This window comes from Cynocephalus volans, chromosome 10 (assembly GCF_027409185.1).
Source record: "Cynocephalus volans isolate mCynVol1 chromosome 10, mCynVol1.pri, whole genome shotgun sequence".
NCBI lineage: Eukaryota > Metazoa > Chordata > Mammalia > Dermoptera > Cynocephalidae > Cynocephalus > Cynocephalus volans.
Genome location: NC_084469.1, coordinates 16,500,049 through 16,524,090, shown reverse-complemented (window position 1 = coordinate 16,524,090; position 24,042 = coordinate 16,500,049). Strand labels below are relative to the sequence as shown.

Below are 24,042 nucleotides of genomic sequence, written 5' to 3'. Positions count from 1 at the left end.
CATAAAGAGTAGTCTAACTTTTATATTGAGAAAGTTGCTAGAATAAAATAAAAGATAATGGGCCAGCCCGTGGCTCACTTGGGAGAGTGTGGTGCTGATAACACCAAGGCCATCGGTTCAGATCTGTATATAGGGATGGCTGGTTAGCTCACTTGGGAGAGCATGGTGCTGACATCACCAAGTCAAGGGTTTAAGATCCCCTTACTACTCATCTTTTAAAAAAATAAGATAAAAATTTCTCCATACTCAGCTCAGTTAGTTAGAGCATGGTGCTGATAACACCAAGGCCCAGGGTTCAAGCCCTGTATTGGCCAGCCACCAAAAATAAAATAAAATAAAATAAAAAACCCAAACAAAAAAAGTAAATTTAAGATATATTACAATCATTATCAAGAATTCATCTATGTGCTTCTCTATTAGGAGCTTTACATATATTCCTTTAATCTTCACAAGTACCCTCTGTGATAAATAGAAATTATCATTATCATTTTAGAGAAAAGAATACTCAGAGATTAAGTAAGTTGCCTAGGTTTCTTAAGTGGTGGAGTCAATTTACTATAATACTATTTTAAAAAGAAGAAAATATGAAACAAGAAAGGGTATAAGAATATAAAAAGAGGGAAGAGAGGGAAGGTCATATAATCTTAAGCAGAAGTGTTCCAATGTTTTAGCCAATCCTTGGTGGAATCTTAGGAATGAACAGTGTCTCAAGCTTATTCACATTTTATGACCAATTATTAGTTGGCACTGAGAAAACTTCTCAGGGCTGTGTGAATTGTGTGACTGATTGTCCTAGATGTACTACTTTATTTAAAAAATAATGTTCATAAGCAGTCAATATGTAGTTTAAGTTACAATCAGTATGTATCTTATAAATGGTACAACTGTGGTTTTCAATCTGTGCTAGACTTCAAAACTGTGATCTCTTGTTATTGTATAAGACCTTGAACTCCACCTCTGCAGGTGTTCTTCTGTGATTAAATAGGTTATAATTAAAAGCGAAATTCAGAGCAACTGAGTACTGATCTAAAAAGATTACCTTTGGCTGGAGGTAAGCTACACTGAAACTTTACAACAAAATGTCTCTGGAGAAAAACAGTTAAAGAAAAGAAACAAAATGACACTAAACCACCTGTAATTTACTGTTGGTAAATCTAGCAGTAAAGAGACACTGGTCAGTTGCTCTGACCCTGATGAATTTTTAAACAGAGACTATTGTTGTTTACTGGAAAAGTTATATATGCATAAAACTTTTCTTCCTGGATTTGGCAGATATGTATAATTATATTAAAATGGTTCTAGCACCAAAAAAGTGATGATTTGATATATGTACAAAGTTAAATTATTAACAGAATAAAATTAACCAGTCCACCAAAAAAAAAAAAAAATATATATATATATATATATAAAGAATCAATAGTTTTATAGAGAAGATTCATACTACTAAAAGAAACTAAGATGTCTTGGTAGCACCATACCTAATTTTTCTGAGATTAAAATTAAAGAGAATAAACTCACCCATTCACATGTATTAAAACCAGAGTCAAAATATCCTGTTGGGGCAACCCACATGCCATTTTCATTTTTATATTTTCTAATGAAGCAGAAGAGAAGAAAAAGTAGATCCTCAAAATCAGAGTCCTGAATTTAAATTCTGACTATGCCATTCTCTGGCTGTATGACCTTGGACAAATTATTTAACCACTTAAAACTTAAACAATTTCCTCATCTATAAAATAGAGACAATTTCTATCTTACAGCGTTTGAGGATTAGAGATAATGTATGTAAAATGCTTATTATAGTTTCTACAAGTAGGTATTCATGAAATAGCTATTATTGTATGCCATTAAATAAAGAATAGCTACTGTTATTTTTATGAATCAGGCTTCCCTAGTCCCATTTTTCTAATTTTCTTTGTTTTCTGTTCCTCGGAAGTCTTTTTTTTTTTTTTTAATTAGGATACACATTAACTATTTAAATAGTACAGGGGAAACTACTTGAAGTAAACCAACATATTAAGTCATTTAAAAAAATTAAAATGGACAGAGATCGAGGCCCAGCGCCTGGGACATTGGAAAAGACAGACGCATGTGCACCCCGACACAAGAAGCAAAGCCAGAAGCAGGGGCTGAGCGAGGGGCTCTGGGTCATCAGGGTAGCATCTCCCACCGGTTCCTGGATGGGCTTTGGCTCAGCCCGAAGGCCGTCACCCCAGGGGCCTCAGGACGGGCTTGTCGGGTGGGGAAATTACAGTGCTAAGTTTCACTTGGTTGAACTGTGGCTTTGAATGTGATCCTCCTCCTCGCCTGAATGAAAATAAAAGGGAACCATTTGCAATTACAAATTCAACCAGAAGCATGTGTTGAAATACATAGAGGAAACTGCAGGCTCAGTGATGACGAGCTGAAACTCTATGAAGAAGGTGATAAGATGGCGGCGGCTGCGGCGGCTGGCGCGGAGTAGCTGAGGTGGAAAAGGTGGCCACTGGGCCTCAGGCAGCCGGGAAACTTGTGGACCTTCCTCTGGCCATCTCTTAAAGGAGGACTGCTGCTGCTGGCCGGTCGTGGGGGCTCAACGCCACTTTGCCCCCGGCAGGAGAGGCTGCCTCATTTACAGGCAACAGCTTTGAAGTGTGGAGCAGGAAAAGAACTGATTCTTAGCTGCAAAAGCGAGTCTTGAAACAGGGAAGACGGCGCCAGGGCTGCTGTGGATGCAGCCAGGATCCCGGAGGCTGGGGCCGCACTGAAGGCGGCCAGCTGCCCTATTCAGGATCCGAGGTTTCAGGCCGGCATTAAAGAAGATTCCTGGGAGCGCCCGAGCGGCGCCGCGACTGAACAGCCCGAGGCGGCAGCGCCGAGAACACGGAAGGCAACAAACCAGAGACAGAGCGAGCGCCCGACCTGGCACAGCACTGTGAGTGATCCCTGGCCCACGCGGCTCCCGCCTGCACCACCAGGCCACTCACTGCCCCGGTGCTGCCTCCATTTTCCCAGGTGCGGGCAGCTCCGCCCTGCTCGGCCATCACTGAGCCCATTTGCTTGGCCTGGCGCGGGGCTTTCCGGACCCTGCGGGCCGGCCTCCTCTCCCACTCCCTCCGCGGTTCTCTGGCGGGGCTGGGGGTGTGGGGCGTCCCGACCAGTGTTGGGAGGGCTAGAAAGTACGGGCGGGCCGACTGTCACTCCACCACACCCTGGACTCCGGCCCCGGTAAACTTCCTGTTACTGGGAGGCAGATAACATCTCTGCGACCACCAGTTTGGAAAAAAGCCTAACGAATTTCTGGTTGGGAATAGTGTGGTAGGAGAGTTCCCAGGTCCGCTTGAACCTGCCGGAGAGCAGGCTGCAGGCAGGCACTAGACTCGGTTTATACCGGGGGGATACAAAGGTGAACAAGACCCGAGAAAGATCTACACAGTGCTACAAAGGCACCCAGAGAGACCGGTTGTCTGTGCCTAGCAGAAACCTGATAGACTTCCTGGGCGAGGTGGTGCTGAGCAGGGTCTTGAAGGCCCAGCTGATAGACGAGGGGTGCAGAAGACACGCCCCAGCCCAGCACAGTGTGCACAGAGGGGGGAGACGTGCGGCCAGGGAGGCGGAGACTCGACAGAAACCACACACCCGGTGGGGTCGCCACTGCACGATCTAACAGCCTGGGCCAGAGCACACGGAACGGGGAGAAGTCCTGTACAGAAAGTGAAAGCTCAACAGAGATCACACACCCAGTGGTACGTGATCCACCAGCCCAGCAGAGTACAAGCTGACCAGAAAGGTGGATCCCCGGAGAAGCCCAAGACCCGAGGCAACCACACACACAAGACATTAGAGGCCAACTGAGCAGTCACGGCGGGAGCCATACCAAATTAGCAACCACAGCAACATCCTAGTTAGTCATTAGTCTCAAACCGGTGGACTGTGAAACCCCCTGCAACAATGAATAAACACCAAAAAAAAGACACCAGAAATACAAAAAATCAAGAAAGTACACCACCAAAAGTTAATAAATCTCATACTCTAGATCCTATAGAACAAGAAGCCCTTGAAATAACTGACAAGGAATTTCGAGTGATAATTCTAAGGAAACTGAATGAGATACAAGAAAACTCAGCTAGACATCATGATGAAATGAGGAAAAGTATACAGGATCTGAAAGAGGAAATATACAAGGAAATCAATGTCCTGAAAAAAAATGTAACAGAACTTGCTGAACTGAAGAAATTATTCAGCGAAATAAAAAACACAACGGAGAGTTTAACCAGCAGGCTTGTCGAAGTTGAAGAGAGAACCTCTGAACTTGAAGATGGGCTGTTTGAAATAACACAAGCAGACAAAAAGAAAGAAAAAAGAATCAAGGACATGGAAGAAAATCTGAGAGAGATATCAGACAACCTCAAGCGCTCAAATATCCGAGTCATGGGTATTCCAGAAGGGGAGGAAAATGGAGATTCCATTGAAAACATATTCAACAAAATAGTGGCAGAAAACTTCCCAGGTATAGGAAAAATCACAAATCTTCAGATCCAGGAAGCTCAACGATCTCCAAACGTATTCAACCCAAAAAGGCCTTCTCCAAGACATGTCATAGTCAAAATGGCAAAACTCAGAGACAAAGAGAGAATCTTAAAAGCTGCAAGAGAGAAGCGTCAAATCACCTATAAGGGAGCCCCAATCAGGTTAACATCAGACTTCTCATCACAAACCCTAAAAGCTAGAAAGGAATGGGATGATATTTTCAAAATACTAAAAGACAAAGATTGCCAGCCAAGAATACTCTACCCTGCAAGGCTATCCTTCCGAAATGAGGGGCAAATAGTATATTTCTCAGACAAACAAAAACTGCGGGAGTTCACTACCACAAGACCACCCTTACAAGAAATCCTCAAGGGAGTACTGGGTTTGGTTCCCGAAAAATAACTACCACTGCCATAAAAACCTAAGAAAAATCTAAACCCGCTAGTACAATAAAAATGGCATTCATGAAGAGAAAACAAGCTAACAAAAACACTATCTACAACCTAAGGAACCAACAAACAAAGAAACCAAACACTAAATCAGAAAGCAAGGAACAAAAGACACCTAAAACAACCAAACAACCAATAAAATGCTAGGAATAAATCAACACCTTTCAATAACAACTCTTAATGTTAAAGGCTTAAATTCCCCAATTAAAAGACACAGACTGGCTGACTGGATCAAAAAGCAGGACCCAACTATATGCTGCCTACAAGAGACCCACCTCACCCATAAAGATTCACACAGACTAAGAGTGAAAGGATGGAAAAAGATTTACCATGCAAACAGAAAAGAAAAACGAGCAGGAGTGGCTATTCTTATATCTGACAAAATAGACTTTAAACTAAAAACCATAAAAAGAGACAATGAGGGACACTACTTAATGATAAAAGGACTGATCCATCAAGAAGACATAACAATCATAAATATGTACGCACCCAATGTTGGAGCAGCCAGATTTATAAAACAAACTCTATTAGACCTAAAGAAGGAAATAGACACCAATACCATAATAGCAGGGGACCTGAACACTCCACTGTCAATATTAGACAGATCATCTAGGCAAAGAATCAGTAGAGAAACACAAGATCTAAACAAGACTCTAGACCAATTGGAATTGGCAGATATCTACAGAACATTCCACCCAACAACCTCAGAATATTCATTCTTCTCATCAGCACATGGATCATTCTCCAGGATAGATCACATATTAGGTCACAAATCAAGTCTCAATAAATTCAAAAAAATTGGAATTATCCCATGTATCTTCTCAGACCACAATGGATTAAAACTAGAAATTAATAACAAACAAATCTCTGGAAACTATACAAACACATGGAAATTAAACAGCATTCTACTTAATGACATATGGGTCCAAGAAGAAATTAAGCAGGAAATCAAAAAGTTTATTGAAACTAATGAAAACAATGATACATCATACCAAAACCTGTGGGATACTGCAAAAGCAGTATTGAGGGGAAAATTTATTGCATTAAATGCTCACTTCAGAAGAATGGAAAGATGGCAAGTGAACAACCTAACACTTCACCTTAAAGAACTAGAAAAACAAGAACAATCCAATCCTAAAGTTAGCAGACGGAAAGAAATCATTAAGATCAGAGCAGAACTGAATGAAATTGAAAACCAAAAAACAATTCAAAAGATCAACGAATCAAAAAGTTGGTTTTTTGAAAAGATAAATAAAATTGACAAACCATTAGCATGGCTAACAAAAAAAAGAAGAGAGAAGACTCAAATAAGAAAAATTAGGAATGAAAAAGGCGATATTACAACTGATTCATCTGAAATACAAGGAATCATTCGAGACTACTATAAACAACTATACGCCAACAAATTTGAAAATCTGGAGGAAATGGATAAATTTCTGGACACACACAAGCTCCCAAAACTGAACCGTGAAGACGTAGAAAATTTGAACAGACCAATAACAATAAAGGAGATTGAAGCTGTTATCAGAAGGCTCCCAACAAAGAAAAGCCCAGGACCAGATGGATTCACAGCAGAATTTTACCAAACATTCAAAGAGGAATTGACACCGATTCTTTACAAACTATTCCAAAAGATTGAAACGGACGCAAATCTCCCAAACTCATTCTATGAAGCAAACATCATCCTGATACCAAAACCAGGTAAAGATATAACCAAAAAAGAAAACTACAGGCCGATATCCTTGATGAATATAGATGCAAAAATCCTCACTAAAATACTAGCAAACAGAATACAGCAACACATACGAAAAATTATTCATCATGATCAAGTGGGATTCATCCCAGGGATGCAAGGTTGGTTCAACATACGCAAATCAATAAATGTGATACACCATATTAATAAACTCAAACACCAGGACCATATGATCATCTCTATAGATGCTGAAAAAGCATTTGATAAAGTTCAGCACTCATTCATGACAAAGACCCTCTATAAGTTAGGTATAGAGGGAAAGTATCTCAACATAATTAAAGCCATATATGACAAACCCACTGCCAATATCATCCTGAATGGGGAAAAGCTGAAAGCTTTTCCTTTAAGAACAGGCACTAGACAAGGATGCCCACTCTCACCACTCCTATTCAACATAGTGTTGGAAGTACTAGCCAGAGCAATCAGAGAAGAGAAGGAAATAAAGGGCATCCAGATTGGAAAAGATGAAGTCAAACTGTCCCTGTTTGCAGATGACATGATCCTATATATCGAACAGCCTAAAACCTCTACAAAAAAACTGTTGGAATTGATAAATGATTTCAGCACAGTAGCAGGATACAAAATCAACACACAAAAATCAGTAGCATTTCTTTTCTCCAATAGTGAACATGCAGAAGGAGAAATCAAGAAAGCCTGCCCATTTACAATAGCCACCAAAAAAATAAAATTCTTAGGAATTGAGTTAACCAAGGAGGTGAAAAATCTCTATAATGAGAACTACAAACCACTGCTGAGAGAAATTAGAGAGGATACAAGAAGATGGAAAGATATTCCATGCTCTTGGATTGGAAGAATCAACATAGTGAAAATGTCCATACTACCCAAAGTGATATACAAATTCAATGCAATCCCCATCAAAATTCCAAAGACATTTTTCTCAGAAATGGAAAAAACTATTCAGACATTTATATGGAACAATAAAAGACCACGAATAGCCAAAGCAATGCTCAGCAAAAAAAATAAAGCTGGAGGCATAACACTACCTGACTTTAAGCTATACTACAAAGCTATAATAACCAAAACAGTATGGTACTGGCATAAAAACAGACACACTGACCAATGGAATAGAATAGAGAATCCAGAAATCAACCCACACACTTACTGCCATCTGATCTTTGACAAAGGCACCAAGCCTATTCACTGGGGAAGGGACTGCCTCTTCAGCAAGTGGTGTTGGGATAACTGGATATCGATATGCAGGAGAATGAAACTAGATCCATACCTCTCACCGTATACTAAAATCAACTCAAAATGGATTAAGGATTTAAATATACACCCTGAGACAATAAAACTTCTTAAAGAAAACATAGGGGAAACACTTCAGGAAATAGGACTGGGTACAGACTTCATGAATACGACCCCAAAAGCACGGGCAACCAAAGGAAAAATAAACAAATGGGATTATATCAAACTAAAAAGCTTCTGCACAGCAAAAGAAACAATTAAAAGAGTTAAAAGACAACCAACAGAGTGGGAGAAAATATTTGCAAAATATACATCTGACAAAGGATTAATATCCAGAATATATAAGGAACTCAAACAACTTTACAAGAAGAAAACAAGCAACCCAATTAAAAAATGGGCAAAAGAGCTAAGTAGGCATTTCTCTAAGGAAGATATCCAAATGGCCAACAGACATATGAAAAAATGCTCAACATCACTCAGCATCCGGGAAATGCAAATCAAAACCACATTGAGATACCATCTAACCCCAGTTAGGATGGCTAAAATGCAAAAGACTATGAACGATAAATGCTGGCGAGGCTGCGGAGAAAAAGGAACTCTCATACATTGTTGGTGGGACTGCAAAATGGTGCAGCCTCTATGGAAAATGGTATGGAGGTTCCTTAAACAATTGCAAATAGATCTACCATACGACCCAGCCATCCCACTGTTGGGAATATACCCAGAGGAATGGAAATCATCAAGTCGAAGGTATACCTGTTCCCCAATGTTCATCGCAGCACTCTTTACAATAGCCAAGAGTTGGAACCAGCCCAAATGCCCATCATCAGATGAGTGGATACGGAAAATGTGGTACATCTACACAATGGAATACTACTCAGCTATAAAAACGAATGAAATTCTGCCATTTGCAACAACATGGATGGACCTTGAGAGAATTATATTAAGTGAAACAAGTCAGGCACAGAAAGAGAAATACCACATGTTCTCACTTATTGGAGGGAGCTAAACATTAATATATAAATTCACACACACACATACACACACACACACACAAATCGGGGGGGGAGGGAAGAAGATATAACAACCACAATTATTTGAAGTTGATACAACAAGCAAACAGAAAGGACATTGTTGGGGGGGAGGGGGGGAGGGAGAAGGGAGGGAGGTTTTGGTGATGGGGAGCATTAATCAGCTACAATGTATATCGACAAAATAAAATTAAAAAATAAAATAAAATAAAAAAAAATAAAATAAAATTAAATTAAAAAAAAAAAAATAAATAAAAATAAAAATAAAAAAATTAAAATGTAATTTACTTTACAAAAAAATGTATTATACTAGTCCTTTTAAATAGTAAGCACTCCTTAAATAAGATATGAATTACTTCCTAAAACTTTAATTACATCACCTTTTCATGGACTCATCAAAAGACTTACCAATAGGCCAAAGGATGTTCTGTGAAGTCCTTTCTAACCTAGAGATTCTTTGAAAAGAATGAATTTGAAACATCTACTTAGTAAAGGACAATGCAAGTGCTACTACAGAATATAATTTCTTTAATAAAATCATCACTTTTGAAATTTGCTGAAATAAGTTTTCTATGACTAAAGAGAAGTGATAAGCAATACAAATTGTATAGTCCACATTTCTCTAATGCAGCACTCCATAAACCTATTTATGGATAAAAACAAATATGAAGAAGTACTGCATCTGTCTTTTAAGCAGGTTATAAGGACAAATAGCATAAACATATGGTATTTTAAACTCTACAGAAATTCAAATTAGGGTGCCTTCTGTAACCACAAATAATTAAGGAAAATCATTTACTAATTTCAGTAGGAATGCAAATCTTTTCTGTATAGAATGACATCAAAAAAGGAAACAGAAAAGACACAGGTTTGCTCTTCAAAAACCGATTTGTTTCTACAAACCACTCTCTTACAGTTCTTTGGCCTACAGTTTTACACAACCTGTTATCCAAGTCTTAGAGGCTATTAAAAACAAACAAACAAAAACTATTAGAACATGTCCTACACAGCAATTTAGCTGTACTTCCCAAATGCGGTGTGCTATTTAATAAAACCAAGAGCTATGCTTAGCACAAAGCAATTGATTTTAAAAACTGATATAAAAGGATGAAAAATAAGGGTGAGCTGTAAGAACAATGAAGACTAACTTTCATATTGGCTCACTTCTCCTTTTCCTTATTGAACTATAGTAAAAGAGGCATAAAAATACACCTAATTAAATTACAATTCTAAATTGGCTGCCAGTTACATTTCTCCCTGTATATTTTTAAATCAAAACCCAAATAACGGCTTTAAACATGCAAGATATGTTAAATACTATATTTCTTATATACTGAGACTAAAATATCTAATTCTATTTGTCCAGCATTTCAAGATCAATGTGTCTAGGGAAATACAATCAATTACATTAGAATTTTCATATGTTAACGTATGTTGCATATTTATGCAACTGGTGATATGTCACCAATTAGATGGTGATATGGTGGTATGTCACCATGTTGATGCTGGCAAAAGTTATCATAGATCAATAAGATTTGTATCACTTAGCAAACTATTTCATAGTATAGGAATTTTTAAAGAATAAACTCTGCACTAATATCTTGGATTAAAAGTTTTAGTTCATATAACATTCATTTAAAATACAGTATCTCTTGGGGCCAGCCCGTGGCTCACTTGGGAGAGTGCGGTGCTGATAAAATACGGTATCTCATCAGTCCAAGAAAGAAATGGTAAGAACAAAACAATCTAACTAAAGTACCAGAATTGTGTTTTGTGCAATTCAGTCTTCATACCTTTATCAGACAACGTAATGATCAATTTGTTTTGAAGAAAATTTCAGGAGCAGCATCTTAAGGAAAATTTCAGCTAATACATCATTTTAGCAAAAGCAAAGTTTTGGTTCAACATGGTTATTCAACATTCAGTTATGATAGAGACATCTTTTATTATGAACAGTGAAACAGAAATAAGAGAAAACAGAAGTATCAGCCATGTATTCTGGCTTCCCAGTTAGCTAAGTTGGTTAGAGTGGGGTGTTACAAAACCAAGGTTAAGGGTTCGAACTCCTGTACTGGCCAGCTGCCCAAAAAAACAAAACAAAAAAGCCCCATGTATTTTATGGTTTTTTCTAGAACAACCACTCTTTATTAGCAAATTACAGCCCCATTTATAATAAATATCATGAAACAGTAGAACAATTATTGTCCGAATACTAAGCTCCTGTACACAAAACATAGTTTAGGTTTGCAAAAACACAATATACACATGCCAAAGACATCCCACATACACCAAAAATAAAAAGGAGCTCAAGTTTAGGATTGAACTGGCTAGAAAACACTTATTGTGTTACTGCTTTAAGAACCCCACGGAGCACCTTGTAGCTCATTAACTGCACATTTTCTTTAGGAGGGAAACAAGGCCCTCTCTCTGTCACATATGCATAAGGAAATCTCAAAACCCAAAGGCCGTCGGGTGGGAGAGTGATTTCTTGTTTTTCTGGATAGAATACTGGACATGGTGGTGGGCCTGGCTGAACCTGAAAAACACAGGTAATATAATTATTTTTACATTTCTTAATAAGAAACACCTGAAAGATAAATGCTGAAACAAACAATAGGTTCAAGATAAAGCAAATATGGGTACACTCCTAACTCTAATCATATCCAATGTTCTATTATTTTGTCTCAAATATTATCCTGCTTTTCTACAGATTTTTCTACTTCGAGCTCTGCTTCTGAACCACATGATGTGATTGATGGTGTGAAATGATTAAAATAGCCACAATTTATTTTTTAAGAAACAGAATATCAGGGGCTGGCTGGTTAGCTCAGTTGGTTAGTATGTGGTGCTGATAACACCAAGGTCTGGGTTACAACCCTTATACCAGCCAGCCAAAAAAAGAAAAAAGAAAAAGAAACTGAACACTGGGTATAAAAGGTATGTAAATTTTAAATTTAAGACCTGTTTAATGAAACAATTAGTTTTAATATAATCCTGTACTTTTTAAAAACCACCAAAACAAGCATCAGCACTTTTTGTTTGTTTGGAGCTTGGGAGGGTCATATTTCTTACCTGAGGCATTAGTATTATCTGCAAAGGAGCATCAGGAACCACAACAAAAAGCCTCATGAGTTGAGCATAATGTGGTTTTAGCCCTCTACCCTGAGATGATGACAGAATATATAAGGGCATATCACTATTTAGGGCTTTTAAAGCTGATTCCTTTGGCCCACTTCCCATTACTTTCATTATTTTGTCAGGTCCTGAGCACATGAATCTCCGACCCCGAGAGTCTTCATATTCAAAACCCACAAAAGCTCGAGCTATGTCATCTCGCCGTCTTCCTCTTCCCATTACAACTGCACTTCTCTTTCCAGGAATAGCTTTATTTGGAGCAGGCCAAGAATTTGTGTCGAAGTCTCCTTCATCTTCAGCTCTAGTCCTGATGACAATGTCCCAAGGCATAAGATAGTTTGTTCCTGGAATGAAACCCTGTTGGTCCAAACCTGTATGAAAGTTATAAGACTTAGCAGGGCCTAGTTTAACCAAAGACCAGCTGGAGAATTTGGGTAAGAGACCTTTAGGGCAATTTGAATGTAGCATGCCAGGAAGATACTCAACTGTGGATGCCTGGCGATCAACCAAGTTTGGTCTCTTCTCAGTTTTTACTTCTCCTTGACCGTGAACTTCTGGATTGTCTCCTCCTGCTTGTGGATCAGCTGGATAGGTACCTAAGCTATCTGTGGATTGGCCCAGACTCAAAGCTAAACTCAGGCTTGTGCTCTCTCCTTGGGTTTGAGGTTCTTTTTCTTTAAGTTTATCAGCATCTGAATCTGGAGGGGCAGGAGAGGATTCATTTTTGGCAGGAGCAGGATCTGGAGTACTTGGCTCAAATACTGGGAAATTGATATGATCCAATTTTCCACAACATTTTTCTTCCAGAAGCTGTAGGGGGAGAAAAAAACCTGTAAAATTCTCATTTAAAATAAACACATTCTAGGGCTGGCCGATTACTCAGTTGGTTACAGTGCAGTGTTATAACACCAAGGCCGTGGCTTTGGATCCCCACACTGGACAATCACAAAATAAATAAATAAATAAAATTTTAAAAAACCACATTCTGGCTGGCCAGTTAGCTCATTTGGTTAGGACCAGGGTTCAATTCCTGTACTGGCCAGCTGCCAAAAACAACAAAACACATTCTTCACTCTAACAAGCAAGATCAACAATCAATGTATAAGGAACTTGCTCTTTATACAGTATATCACACTGCAGTTGCATTTGCTTTTCTAGGTATTCTGCTTCTGAAAATATGTATTTTTACTCAAATGACATTGAAGAGAGAAGAGGAAGAAGAAAAACTTCAGAGTCTACCTGATAAAAGTCATAGTTAGCTGCCTTGATATCAAAGGGATCATCTCGAGGTGCTTGTTTCCTTCCACAGTTACAGGCACCAGTGGATCTGGCTCGGCTATTGTGATATAGCACAGGGGGATTTCTATCAGCCTCTGGTTTTTCTCCTAGAAAATATAACAATCACTATTAATTTCATAAATACAATGTACAGTCAAATTTACTTTGCATTCTACAACATCTAACCCCCAAAATTCTCCAAATAGTTCTTTGGAAATAAGAAGGAAAAAAGCCCCAGAAAAACCTCGACTAAACACACATAACAGAAGAAGCAAGTAAAAATATATAAAAGAATTTACATTTTCAGTCTAAAGTTTTAAGTTTCTTTTTTTTTTGTCTTTTTCGTAACCGGCACTCAGTCAGTGAGTGCACTGGCCAGTCCTATATGGGATCCGAACCCGCAGCGGGAGCGTAGCTGCGCTCCCAAGCGCTGCACTCTCCTGAGTGCGCCACGGGGCCGGCCCTTTTTTTTTTTTTTCTTTTTTTTTTTTGTAAAGTTTTAAGTTTCTAAGTGAATTTTTCCTCCTTCTACTATCATCACGGTGACCTTCATTATATTCATTTTAGTTCAACAAATCCTCCAAGATAAAAATATTAATACAAAATTTCGGAAACTTTGTATTCTTAATATTTCTCATTTAACAATTTATTAGGGTTCATTCTTTAAATAAAAAGAAAATTTTAAAAAGTAGTTATAGTTGATATTTTCTTTTTATAGCAGGAGAGAAAACTTACAGCTGATGCACCTAAATTTCTGTAGGTTTCTTTTGAAAACATCAATACATAGTGAACAAACTATCTTAAAACAAGAATAAAACACAGCTCAAATTTTTGATTTCAAAACAATGAAAAAAATTTAGCTACCTGATTTAGGTAATGAATGAAATTTATGTACACAGTGTTGATCAGTTAAACTTCTCTCCTCGCAGAGCTGATGGCCATTGCTCCAAAATTTGTAGCAGTCCTCGTGTAATTGCATGGCATATTTGTGAAAGGCTGGACCTCTAGCATGTTGACTGTACACTCGAAGAGCCTGGGCAAGCTGATTCTTATGGACAGTCATTGTGTAATTATGAGGCAAATTTGACTGGTAGGCACTATGGGCCATGGGTAAAGCTTTTTGGCACCGGTTTTCTGAGAATTTTGTGTCAATATCCAAAAACCCTTCCAAGACTTTAATACTGCTTAAAATTTTAGATGTTAGCTCCCCAGTGGATGACCCCAAGTCCTCCTCTTTTCCATCAATAGCTACTTCATACAGTTTTGAAGCTGCTGAGATCCATTTCTGATAAGTGGGAAGTTCAAAATGGGAAGGCTGTGGGTTCCTGCCCACACTGTCATCAAAACCTTTCTTGCTTAGGACTAGCTCTACATGCTGCCATAGGAATTCCCGCAGAGTGAAATCCACTAGCTGGCCTGAAGAACTGGAACTGCTGCTGTCAATGTGGAAGGAAAGTTGTTGGCGGCTGTGCTGCCTCATCACCTGGTATCGCCTGGGCCCAGAAAGGGGTGCAGGCACGAGCAAAGATTCCGGGTCCTTCACAGTACAGTGACTCCTAAGTTGGTCCAGCAACATGCCTACTGGGTCTTCCTCCTGGCTTCCGGGAACTATGTACACAAAAGCTTGGTTGGCAGGCACAGTAAAGAGGCAGTTGATACTCTGATTAGTCAAGACACGACTCTTCCGGAAGATTCTATAGATCTGGTCCTCCAGGGCATGCTGCAGTCTCCTTTTGGGAGAATGCTTCTTGGGCTTATCTGGATGAGCTGGGTCTTGGCTCCGAGGGGGTTCCACTTTGAGGGCCCCATTGAGTTGAAAGAGGAAAAGGAGTCTAGGTGGGCAAGGTCGGCAGTTTAGCTTCCAGTCTTTGCCAATTGGACAATCCTTAATGGCTGTTTTGAGGAGGGGCAGTACTTTCTGTCTCAGCCCATCCAAGGCTCTGAATACTCGATCATACGTGATATCAAAGGAACAAGTGGGATGGACCAGAAGCAGGATGTGACAGACGGAGAAAAGGTAAAGGAGATTGAGGCATTGCAGCTTCTCTTGATGCTTCCAGAACTCATGGGCTTCTGCATGAGGTAAAGAGAGGCCACCTCCAGCTTCCCCACTCTGAAGAGCTCTACAAGCCCGAAGAAGCTGTGAATTGTCGCAGATGGAAGTGAGAAGAAGATAGAGAACTTTGCTTTCCTGGTTGTAATAGGCCTGCAAAAGGCTGTAGTCCTGGGAGGCTGGCTCAGCTCGGTTACCTTCCGCGGCAGCTTCGTCTCCCGGAACAGGATCCCCTGCTGCAGCTCCTGGGTCCCCGGCTCCATTCGCCTCCCCGACAGCGCCAGCCTCGGTCCCGATTCCAGGCGTTGGAACCCCAGGATCTTGGTGGCGAAAGAGGGGAAAGACCTGTCGGTCGCACACCGTGTTCACAAGAGAGAACTTCTCGGAATTCAGGCGCAGAGCCGTCTTGCCGAAGATTCCCACCACGCAGATCTCATCCTCCCTCCATGGAGGCCCCGATCCGCCAGCCGCGCTCCCTCCGCCCTCTGTAGGGGACCCTCCGGGACTTTCAGAGCCCGTCCGGGCTGAGGCTCCCATTAGAAGCTCTCGCAAGCTGACAGGACCCGCCATAGTAAAGAACCTTCTCTCGAGTCCTTCCGGTCCGCCCAGTATATCCAGCCGGCTTTCGTCCAGTTTTGAAACCCCTCCTCCGCTTCTTCAGTACTTGTTTCCTCTCACATTTGGTTCCTCCTCCCGCTCCTCTCCTATTTCCACACCAAGGTTTTCTCTAGTCCTTAACTCATAAACCACAGCTGGTTTAAGAGTCTACTCAGGGGGCTGGCTGGTTAGCTCAGCTGGTTAGCTCAGCTGGTTAGCTCAGCTGGTTAAGCACAGCCTTATAACACCAAGGTCAAGGGTTCGGATTGCACGTACGGGCCAGCTGCTAAAAAAAAAAAAAAAAAAAGGTTGCTCAACTTGAGACTGTAGGAAGAAAACAACAACAACAACAAAAAAGACAGAAGGATGCGTTTGCATTTCAAAGAATACAAAACACTGCGAGGAGGAAAAAACTGTCAAGTGGCTCTTTTAACAGTAGAAAAGGGGTTCAATTTAAGGTCTACAACCGGTGCAGACTGCAGATGGAAGTAGAGGGAACTTGTTAGAAAAGTAGCATTTCAGGCCCCGACCCAGACCTACTGAATCAGAATATGCATTTCAGTTAAATCCTAATATATCCTCTACAGTTTCAGAAACACCGCTGTGGAAACATCTTGCAAAGCAAGGTGAAGAGATTTCCTTCTCCTATTCTGTTTACAAGAAATATAATTCGCTCACATCAATGGAAAAAAGCCAGTGATTTTGAAATGTTTGCAGAGTACAAACTTTAAAAAATAATTTTTCCGGCTGGGAAGAATATACACCAAAATATTAACTGTGGTGAGATTGGTTTACCTTTTTTTCTTTGCTGCTCTTTAAAAAATGTTTTTTATTTTTTAACAGACTTTTTCATAGCAGTTTTACGTTTACAGCAAAATTGGGTAGAAAGCACAGGGAGTTCCCATGTACCTCCTGTCCCTGCACATGCACAACTTCCCCCACTATCAACATCCCATCTCCAGAGTAGTACCATTGTTACAATGGATGAATCTACATTGACACGTCATCATCACCCATATTTTATATTAGGGTCACTTTTAGTTTTATACATTCTATGGGTTTTGACAAATGTACACCCACCATTACAGTATCATACAGAATAGTTTCAGTGCCCGAAAAATCCTCTGTTCTGCCTATTTGTCCCTCGAACCCCTGGCAACCACTGATCTTTTTTACTGTCTACATAGTTTTACCTTTTCCAGAATATTGTACAGTTGAAATCATACAGTACATAACCTTTTCAGATTGGCTTCTTTCACTTAGTAAATATGCATTTAAAGTTCTTCCAAGGGCCGGCCAGTTAGCTCAGTTGGTTAGAGGGTAGTGCTGATAACACCAAGGTCCAGGGTTCCATCCCTATACTGCTGGCCAGCTGCCAAATTAAATAAATAAATAAATACATGGGGGAAGAAAAGTTCTTCCAGGTCTTTTCATGATTCAATAGCTCATTCCATTTTAGAGCTGAAAATATTGCATTGTATGAACCTACCACAGTTTATTTATTCATTCACCTGAAGAAAATCTTGGTTACTTCCAAGTTTTGGTAGTTATGAATAAAGCTGTTAGAAACATCCATGTGCTGAGTTTTGTACAGATATCCTCTTTTATTTTATATCTCTATTTTCTACTTTTTCTACAATGAAGACTCTTCAATTTGTAATAATATTTAAAAGTTCTTCCTCGAGGCAATGTAGAAAGCTTTAACTCAATATTTAATTTAGCCGATTGGAAGTTTGGTTAGATATATTTTTTTTAATATTCTTCATTTTAAAGTAGAAATGAAATTAGATCATTTGCGTTTTGAAAGTTCTTAGTTGGAATGTCAAGTAATGACAATAAAATAACATATTCAAACGCAGATTACTTATTCTGTGCATGCATTTGTGCTAAATCAAATTTATCGATAATTACCCCATTTAATTGTCAAAGCAGGGGTGGGGACCTGTAGTGTGGTACAGATTTTTTTTTTTTTTTTAAAGATGACCAGTAAGGGGATCTTAACCCTTGACTTGGTGATGTCAGCACCATGCTCTCCCAAGTGAGCTAACCAGCCATCCCTACATAGGGATCCAAACCCATGGCTTTGGTGTTATTAGCACCACACTCTCCGAAGTGAGCCAAGGGCTGGCCCTGGTTCTGATATTTTTAACATATTAAGCTATACTGGGCTCCTGTAAATTTTTCTCAACCAACTTTTATTCACTTACAAGAATTTAGAAAGGAGTAGGGGTTGGTTTTTAAATGTATTTTTTAAAATTTTGTTTGTCTGTTTACTCTTTACTTTTCCCCTTCACTTCTACATATCCAGAACCTATCTCTTTGAAGAGCCAAATACAGTGAGAAATTCTACATTCATCCAGATAAGTTATATTGTGATCCTCACATGCAGATTATTTGCTATGTTCAGTATGTGACTTTGCTCATATAAGACCATTTTAACAATTCTTTGGGCTAGCTGCTTAGCTCAGTTGGTTAGAGTGTGACCTTGTAACACCAGGGTCAAGGATTCAGATCCCCCTACTGGCCAAAAAGAAAACAAAAGTTCTTTGAATCAGAAATCCAAGAAAAATTGTGTGTGTGTGTGTGTGTGTGTGTACACACACATATATATATTTATAAAATCTAACATTAATAATTACAGAAATAGTGCAAAGTAGAGTACTGTTTTACAACTAAAAATATACAAGATATATACCATCAAAAAGAGTGGAACTTAGGGCTGGCCTGTGGCTCACCTGGGAGAGTGTGGTGATGATAACAACTAGGCTGCGGGTTCGGATCCCTCTATAGGGATGGCCAGTTAGCTCACCTGGGAGAGCATGGTGCTGACAACACCAACTCAAGTGTTAAGATCCCTTTACTGGTCATCTTTTATTTAAAAAAAAAAAAAAAAAAAAACGAGTAGAACTTATGAAGCCAAAAAATTAGAACATGATCCATGGAAAATAATGGGAACAATAGTTGTGGGTGGTTTTATCTTTCTTTCAGATTTATATTAAATTACATTACCCCTGTTCTTTTTTTTTTATTATTGTCTTATCTCTTCTTTATTGCCCTTTTGGTTGAAGAGATAAGTATATAGCCTATTTCTGAGTCATTAATTACTTTATCTCCTCTAGGATCCCAAATCCACTAGGGATTCTTTCTTGATTCAGGGAAATAAACCCAAATTGCTGCCAGCAATAGCTACTTGTCAAATAAAAACTCAACAGTCATTCTCTGTATAAACAACCTCTACAAAGAGCAAAATGAAGTTACCAATAAAATTATGAGTTAAATTTACAAAAAAAATTTTTTTTAAAGCAATAGGTCACTTTCATAAAGCCATGTAAGGAAAACATCCATAAATCAAATTGCCATTCAACACATTTAATAATTAAATATAGTTAAATATGACGTATCAAAAATGATCTTGTATAGCTTAAGGAGTAATCCCATTAATCCCACAATTTAATGAGACCATCCCAACCACATGTTATGACTTTAAATGTTTCATGAGGATGTCACACTGTAACTTTACACACTTTACCATGAACTTTAAGCCGACTATAGAGTTTTGTGATCTTTCAGTCCCTAATGTTTAATTTTGCATTTCCATCTCCTGAAATCACATAGCTCATGTCCAATGGCAAGTCCACCTGACAAGCATAGCCTGCTGCCCTATGGCCCTTAATTTTTTTTTCTTACTTAATCTAAATCTGTCCTGTGCTCCAAAAATTAAGATCTGGTTTTCCATTTATTAGCATGCTAGCCATTTCCCATTTGGAGAAAAAGTCACTGCAGGAATTGAGTATATACTGGGTTCTGCAATATACTTGAACTCCACAGGAATATCATATTCCAAAACTCTTAGGCTCTTATCATCAGATGTGCTCACAAATTTCCTATCCTCATCAATGAAAACAATGGTGCTGACAGCTCCCAAATGTTGATTATACTCCTGCGTGATTTCTCCAATTCCTGAACAAGTTCTCCAATTCCAATATCCCATTGCAGGGCTGGCTGGTTAGCTCAGTTGGTTGGAATGTCCCATTCCACAATCTTTTTATCAGATATCCCAGCCACAAAGAGGTTTTGATTATCTTCATCAGGATCTCTTTGACACAATAAAGTACATTTCAGTCTGTAAATCTTGATATACACTGTCCTGTCTCAGTGTCTCAGAGCTTAAGATACCTGTTAGAAGCTATGCTGAGGAACTGTGTTCCTGCAGTATCAAAGCAGATGTCCCCGAGAGATTTACTGTGACTAATAAATGTTCGCAGACAGTGCCGGTCTTCATAAACCTCCCATAGCTTAATTTTACAGTCCATGGAAAAAGACAGCAATATATGGTCAGAGAGAAGAAACACTCTGCACTGATGCCCTTTGTGTGTCCAGACCACACATGAATTTGTTTTTTGGGGGAAGATAGCACTTCTCAGGTGGCACAGCTGACAGTAGATTAACACCAACATCCTGAGGACCTGCCTTGATAGTAGGATATATTTCTTTAACAAGTAAGGTTGTCTTCTCCTCCTCAGGTTTCTCTTCTTCCTGTTTGCCAGTTTACTGCCTCTTTGCTGTGATTTCATCCAACTATTTTTATTCTTCTGAAGGTCTGCCTACATCTCTTTCATCCATATAATTTGCCCATGGTCCCAAGAAATCATCAATATTAGATGCATCATTTTCTTTGAACTTTTTCCTCTTTTCTTCTGACCAAACACAATTAAGCTTTGATTTTTTTCAGCTTGTTCTGCAAAAACAATATATTTAGCAGACACTTGATGATTATCTAACAAAGGGTCCTTCTCATAACTGTAAGCTGCAAAGGTTCTTTGCTGTTCAAGCATGAAATCATTGATATGAGCTGGTTCCACATATCCAGAAAGTATATTTCTAGGGGCAGCCATTTGCTGTGTCCTAAAGGGATTTTCTGGTCCAAACTCAGGAGCAAACACTGTCTCACGGGTAGGATTATACTGATCATCTTTGACAGCAGGGTCAAGGTGAACTACAGTTACCAAATCTTTTTAAACTGCTGCCTCTGGAGCTCAGTCCACCGCCATGGCCAAAGAGGGCATAGCCGAGGGTGATTTAGTCAAGTACATAAGGGAGTCGGCAACTGGCAGCAGACACCAACCTCCTTCACTGTCTTGAGTCTGATTTGGACCCTGAACCCGAACCATAGGAAGTGGTGAGAGTTGCAATCGCAGCCAACATGACAGCAACAGATCCTCCAAAATAGTGCGTATTAACCACACACATCATACAGGTTTTCCAAGTAAACAAAACATGGAAAAATCAAATAGAAAGATACTCTTGAAGAAAACAGGAGCAACAGGAACTCTCATACTTTGCTGAAAGTACTGTGGATTGGTACAATCACTTATGAAATCAGTTTGGCGGTATCTAGAACATCTGAAAATAGGTGTGCTTCATGACCTAGCAGTTCCACTCCCAGATAGACACATTAGAGTAACTATTGTACACATGTACATGTTCAAGAATGTTCACAATGGCATGCATGGTTCATAATAACCCCAAACTGTAAACAAGTCTAATGTCCATTAACAATAGAATGAACTAATAACTATTTTCACACATCAAAAATATTATCTGTAGCACTATAAAATAACATGGTTTAATCTTAAAAATAAATGTTGATTGAAAAAAGCCAGAAACAAAAGAATATATACCGTATGATTCTATTTACGTAGAGTTAAAAAGCAAGCAAAAGAAATCATAGCATTTAGGGATGCATATTTAGAGGGTAAAAGCAAATAAATATTTATTGCAACAAGCAGGTCAGTGGTTACTTAGTGAGGAAAAGGATTATGATAGGGAAGGGAGACAGGCAGGGCTCCTGAGGAAGCGTATAATGTCTGTTTCTTTGTGGTTACATGAGTGTTTGCTTCATAATTTGTTAATATATATTTACATTTTATGTACTTGTCTATATGTGTTATATACATCTAGTAAAAAAAGGTTAAAAAAGAGAAAAATCAAAGGTTTTCTTAATCTTTATTTAAAAACATAACCAGATACACCTTGGTTGTTTACATTCTCTGGTTGCCATTCAGTCTCAAAATAAACATTGTAAGCATATGATAAGCAATAGTTTAATGAAGCCACAGCATTTACAGGGTTCTCAAATGGTTACAATATAAAATCTGTCATAAAAAATAATAAAAGACGCAAGGTAGAACACATTTTAACACTGGTATGAAGGCAGTAGCAGCTTTGCAAATGTTTATGTATAAGATTTCTTTTTTTTTTTTAAAGATGACCGGTAAGGAGATCTTAACCCTTGACTTGGTGTTGTCACCACCATGCTCTTCCAAGTGAGCTAGCCGACCATCCCTATACAGATATCTGAACCATGGCCTTGGTGTTATCAGCACCACACTCTCCCAAGTGAGCCACGGGCTGGCCCTTAAAGAGTATGATTTCTATAGTATTTTTCTTATGAACCTTTATCCCACAAGAAAGGTCAAAACATTCAGATTAAATTGATACAGTACATGGTGGTTTATTAATATTATAAACAGTATAAGTGTCCCATAAAATATTACTCTGTTACAAATACTCAGCTGCTTTTACTAGAAGGAGATATATCTCTTAACTTCATTATCTGTTTAATTTTCATCCATAAATGTGTTGTAAACATAAATGTGGGTCTCATAAACAGGACTGCCTCTTAGATGCTGAAAACTATCCACCCCCAGGTCTGCTTTCCATTTTGGTGGCTTTTCAACAACACTCTATTTGGCATCTCAATGTAATGTTTTTCTGTGGAAATATAGGCATTTCTGGGAAATTGCTAAACTATCTTTTTAGCCTAAGCTAACCTGAGGACATTTCAAGGATATCATCTATGTAGCTTCTTCCTGTCAGACTAGAAAGTTCAGTGAATATCTGAAACACCTTGCTTCCTATCAGTGAGGAGTCGTTACCCCTATTTTTGGAACTGCAGAGCAGTATATTAGCACCAAAGCTAATCCTGTGCCCTCAGTCACACTCACCATAATGAGAGTTCCCTTCCTCCATGATATTCAGAACATATGTGATCTAGATCCTGGCTGAAGCTACAGTAATGTCCACTGCTAAGCAGACATATCTGGCAAACTGGGGGCTCCCACAAATACTTGGCAACTTTGCAGGGGACTGACTGTTAAGGTTGCTAAATAAAATATGGGGTGCCCAGTTAAATGAGAATTTCAGGTAAACAACGAATAATTTTTTTAGTATAAATATGTTCCATGCAATATTTAGGACATACTTATACTAAAATAAACTGTTTGTTGTTTAATGGGACACATTTATACTTAAAAGTTACATGTTGTCTATCTGAAATCCGAATTTAATTGGGTGTCTTGTATTCTAATTTGCTAAATCTGGCAACCCTAGTCTGGCAGGAAAGAGGAAAACCCAGCGAGATGTGCATTATTACTGTTATTGAACACATGGGTTGGTAAGGAAGGGAACCAGGTCTCACAGAGAATCTGCTATGGATTTCAGAGAATCCTTGGCAGGGCACTGTGGAAGTTAAAAGGTTTATGTTGAAGTCTTCATGAAATTTGTATTTAGCTGCATGAATGCAGACAGCAGAAACAAAAGTAAGGATTATCTCAGACTTCAGTGAACCAGATATAACTTAAGGTGCTAGAAATAATACATTCTAAGTTTTAAGGTCACATTGGGCCTTTTCCTTCAAATTGTTTTGGAAAATAGCTATATTTGTTTATAAAATAATTACAGAAATAAAATAGAAATAAGATCTAGAGCATCATTTTAATTGATCAAGTTTGTAGCAATTAATGTTTGAGCCTTACAAGCTGAAATACTTTTCAAATACCCAAGAGTACCCAGGATGAACAGAAACCAGGCTATTTCCTTAATGTCTTAACTGCGCCTGTACTATACAAACTAGAGTCATCTAGTTAAATCTGAACCTCTCTAACCTAAATTGGGTAATCCAGGATAAACATGCATTTGGAAATTGCATTTTCTCATCCGGTTCTCTCATTGATCATGCAAACTAGAAAA

At 38.8% G+C, this 24,042-nt stretch overlaps 1 protein-coding gene and 1 pseudogene across 1 annotated transcript; both read right to left on the bottom strand.

Annotated features, from left to right (window-relative positions):
- Positions 1 to 11,062: 11,062 nt before the first annotated feature.
- SMG8 (SMG8 nonsense mediated mRNA decay factor) lies at positions 11,063 to 15,984 on the bottom strand. The gene is made up of 4 exons (XM_063111537.1): positions 14,226 to 15,984; positions 13,323 to 13,468; positions 12,021 to 12,893; positions 11,063 to 11,484 (listed from the first exon to the last, which is right to left on the bottom strand). Exons 1-4 carry the CDS (start codon positions 15,982 to 15,984, stop codon positions 11,287 to 11,289), a joined length of 2,976 nt encoding a protein of 991 aa, XP_062967607.1. The 3' UTR covers positions 11,063 to 11,286.
- Positions 15,985 to 19,448: 3,464 nt separating this feature from the next.
- LOC134386996 (pre-mRNA-processing factor 17-like) lies at positions 19,449 to 21,216 on the bottom strand (annotated as a pseudogene).
- Positions 21,217 to 24,042: the final 2,826 nt, after the last annotated feature.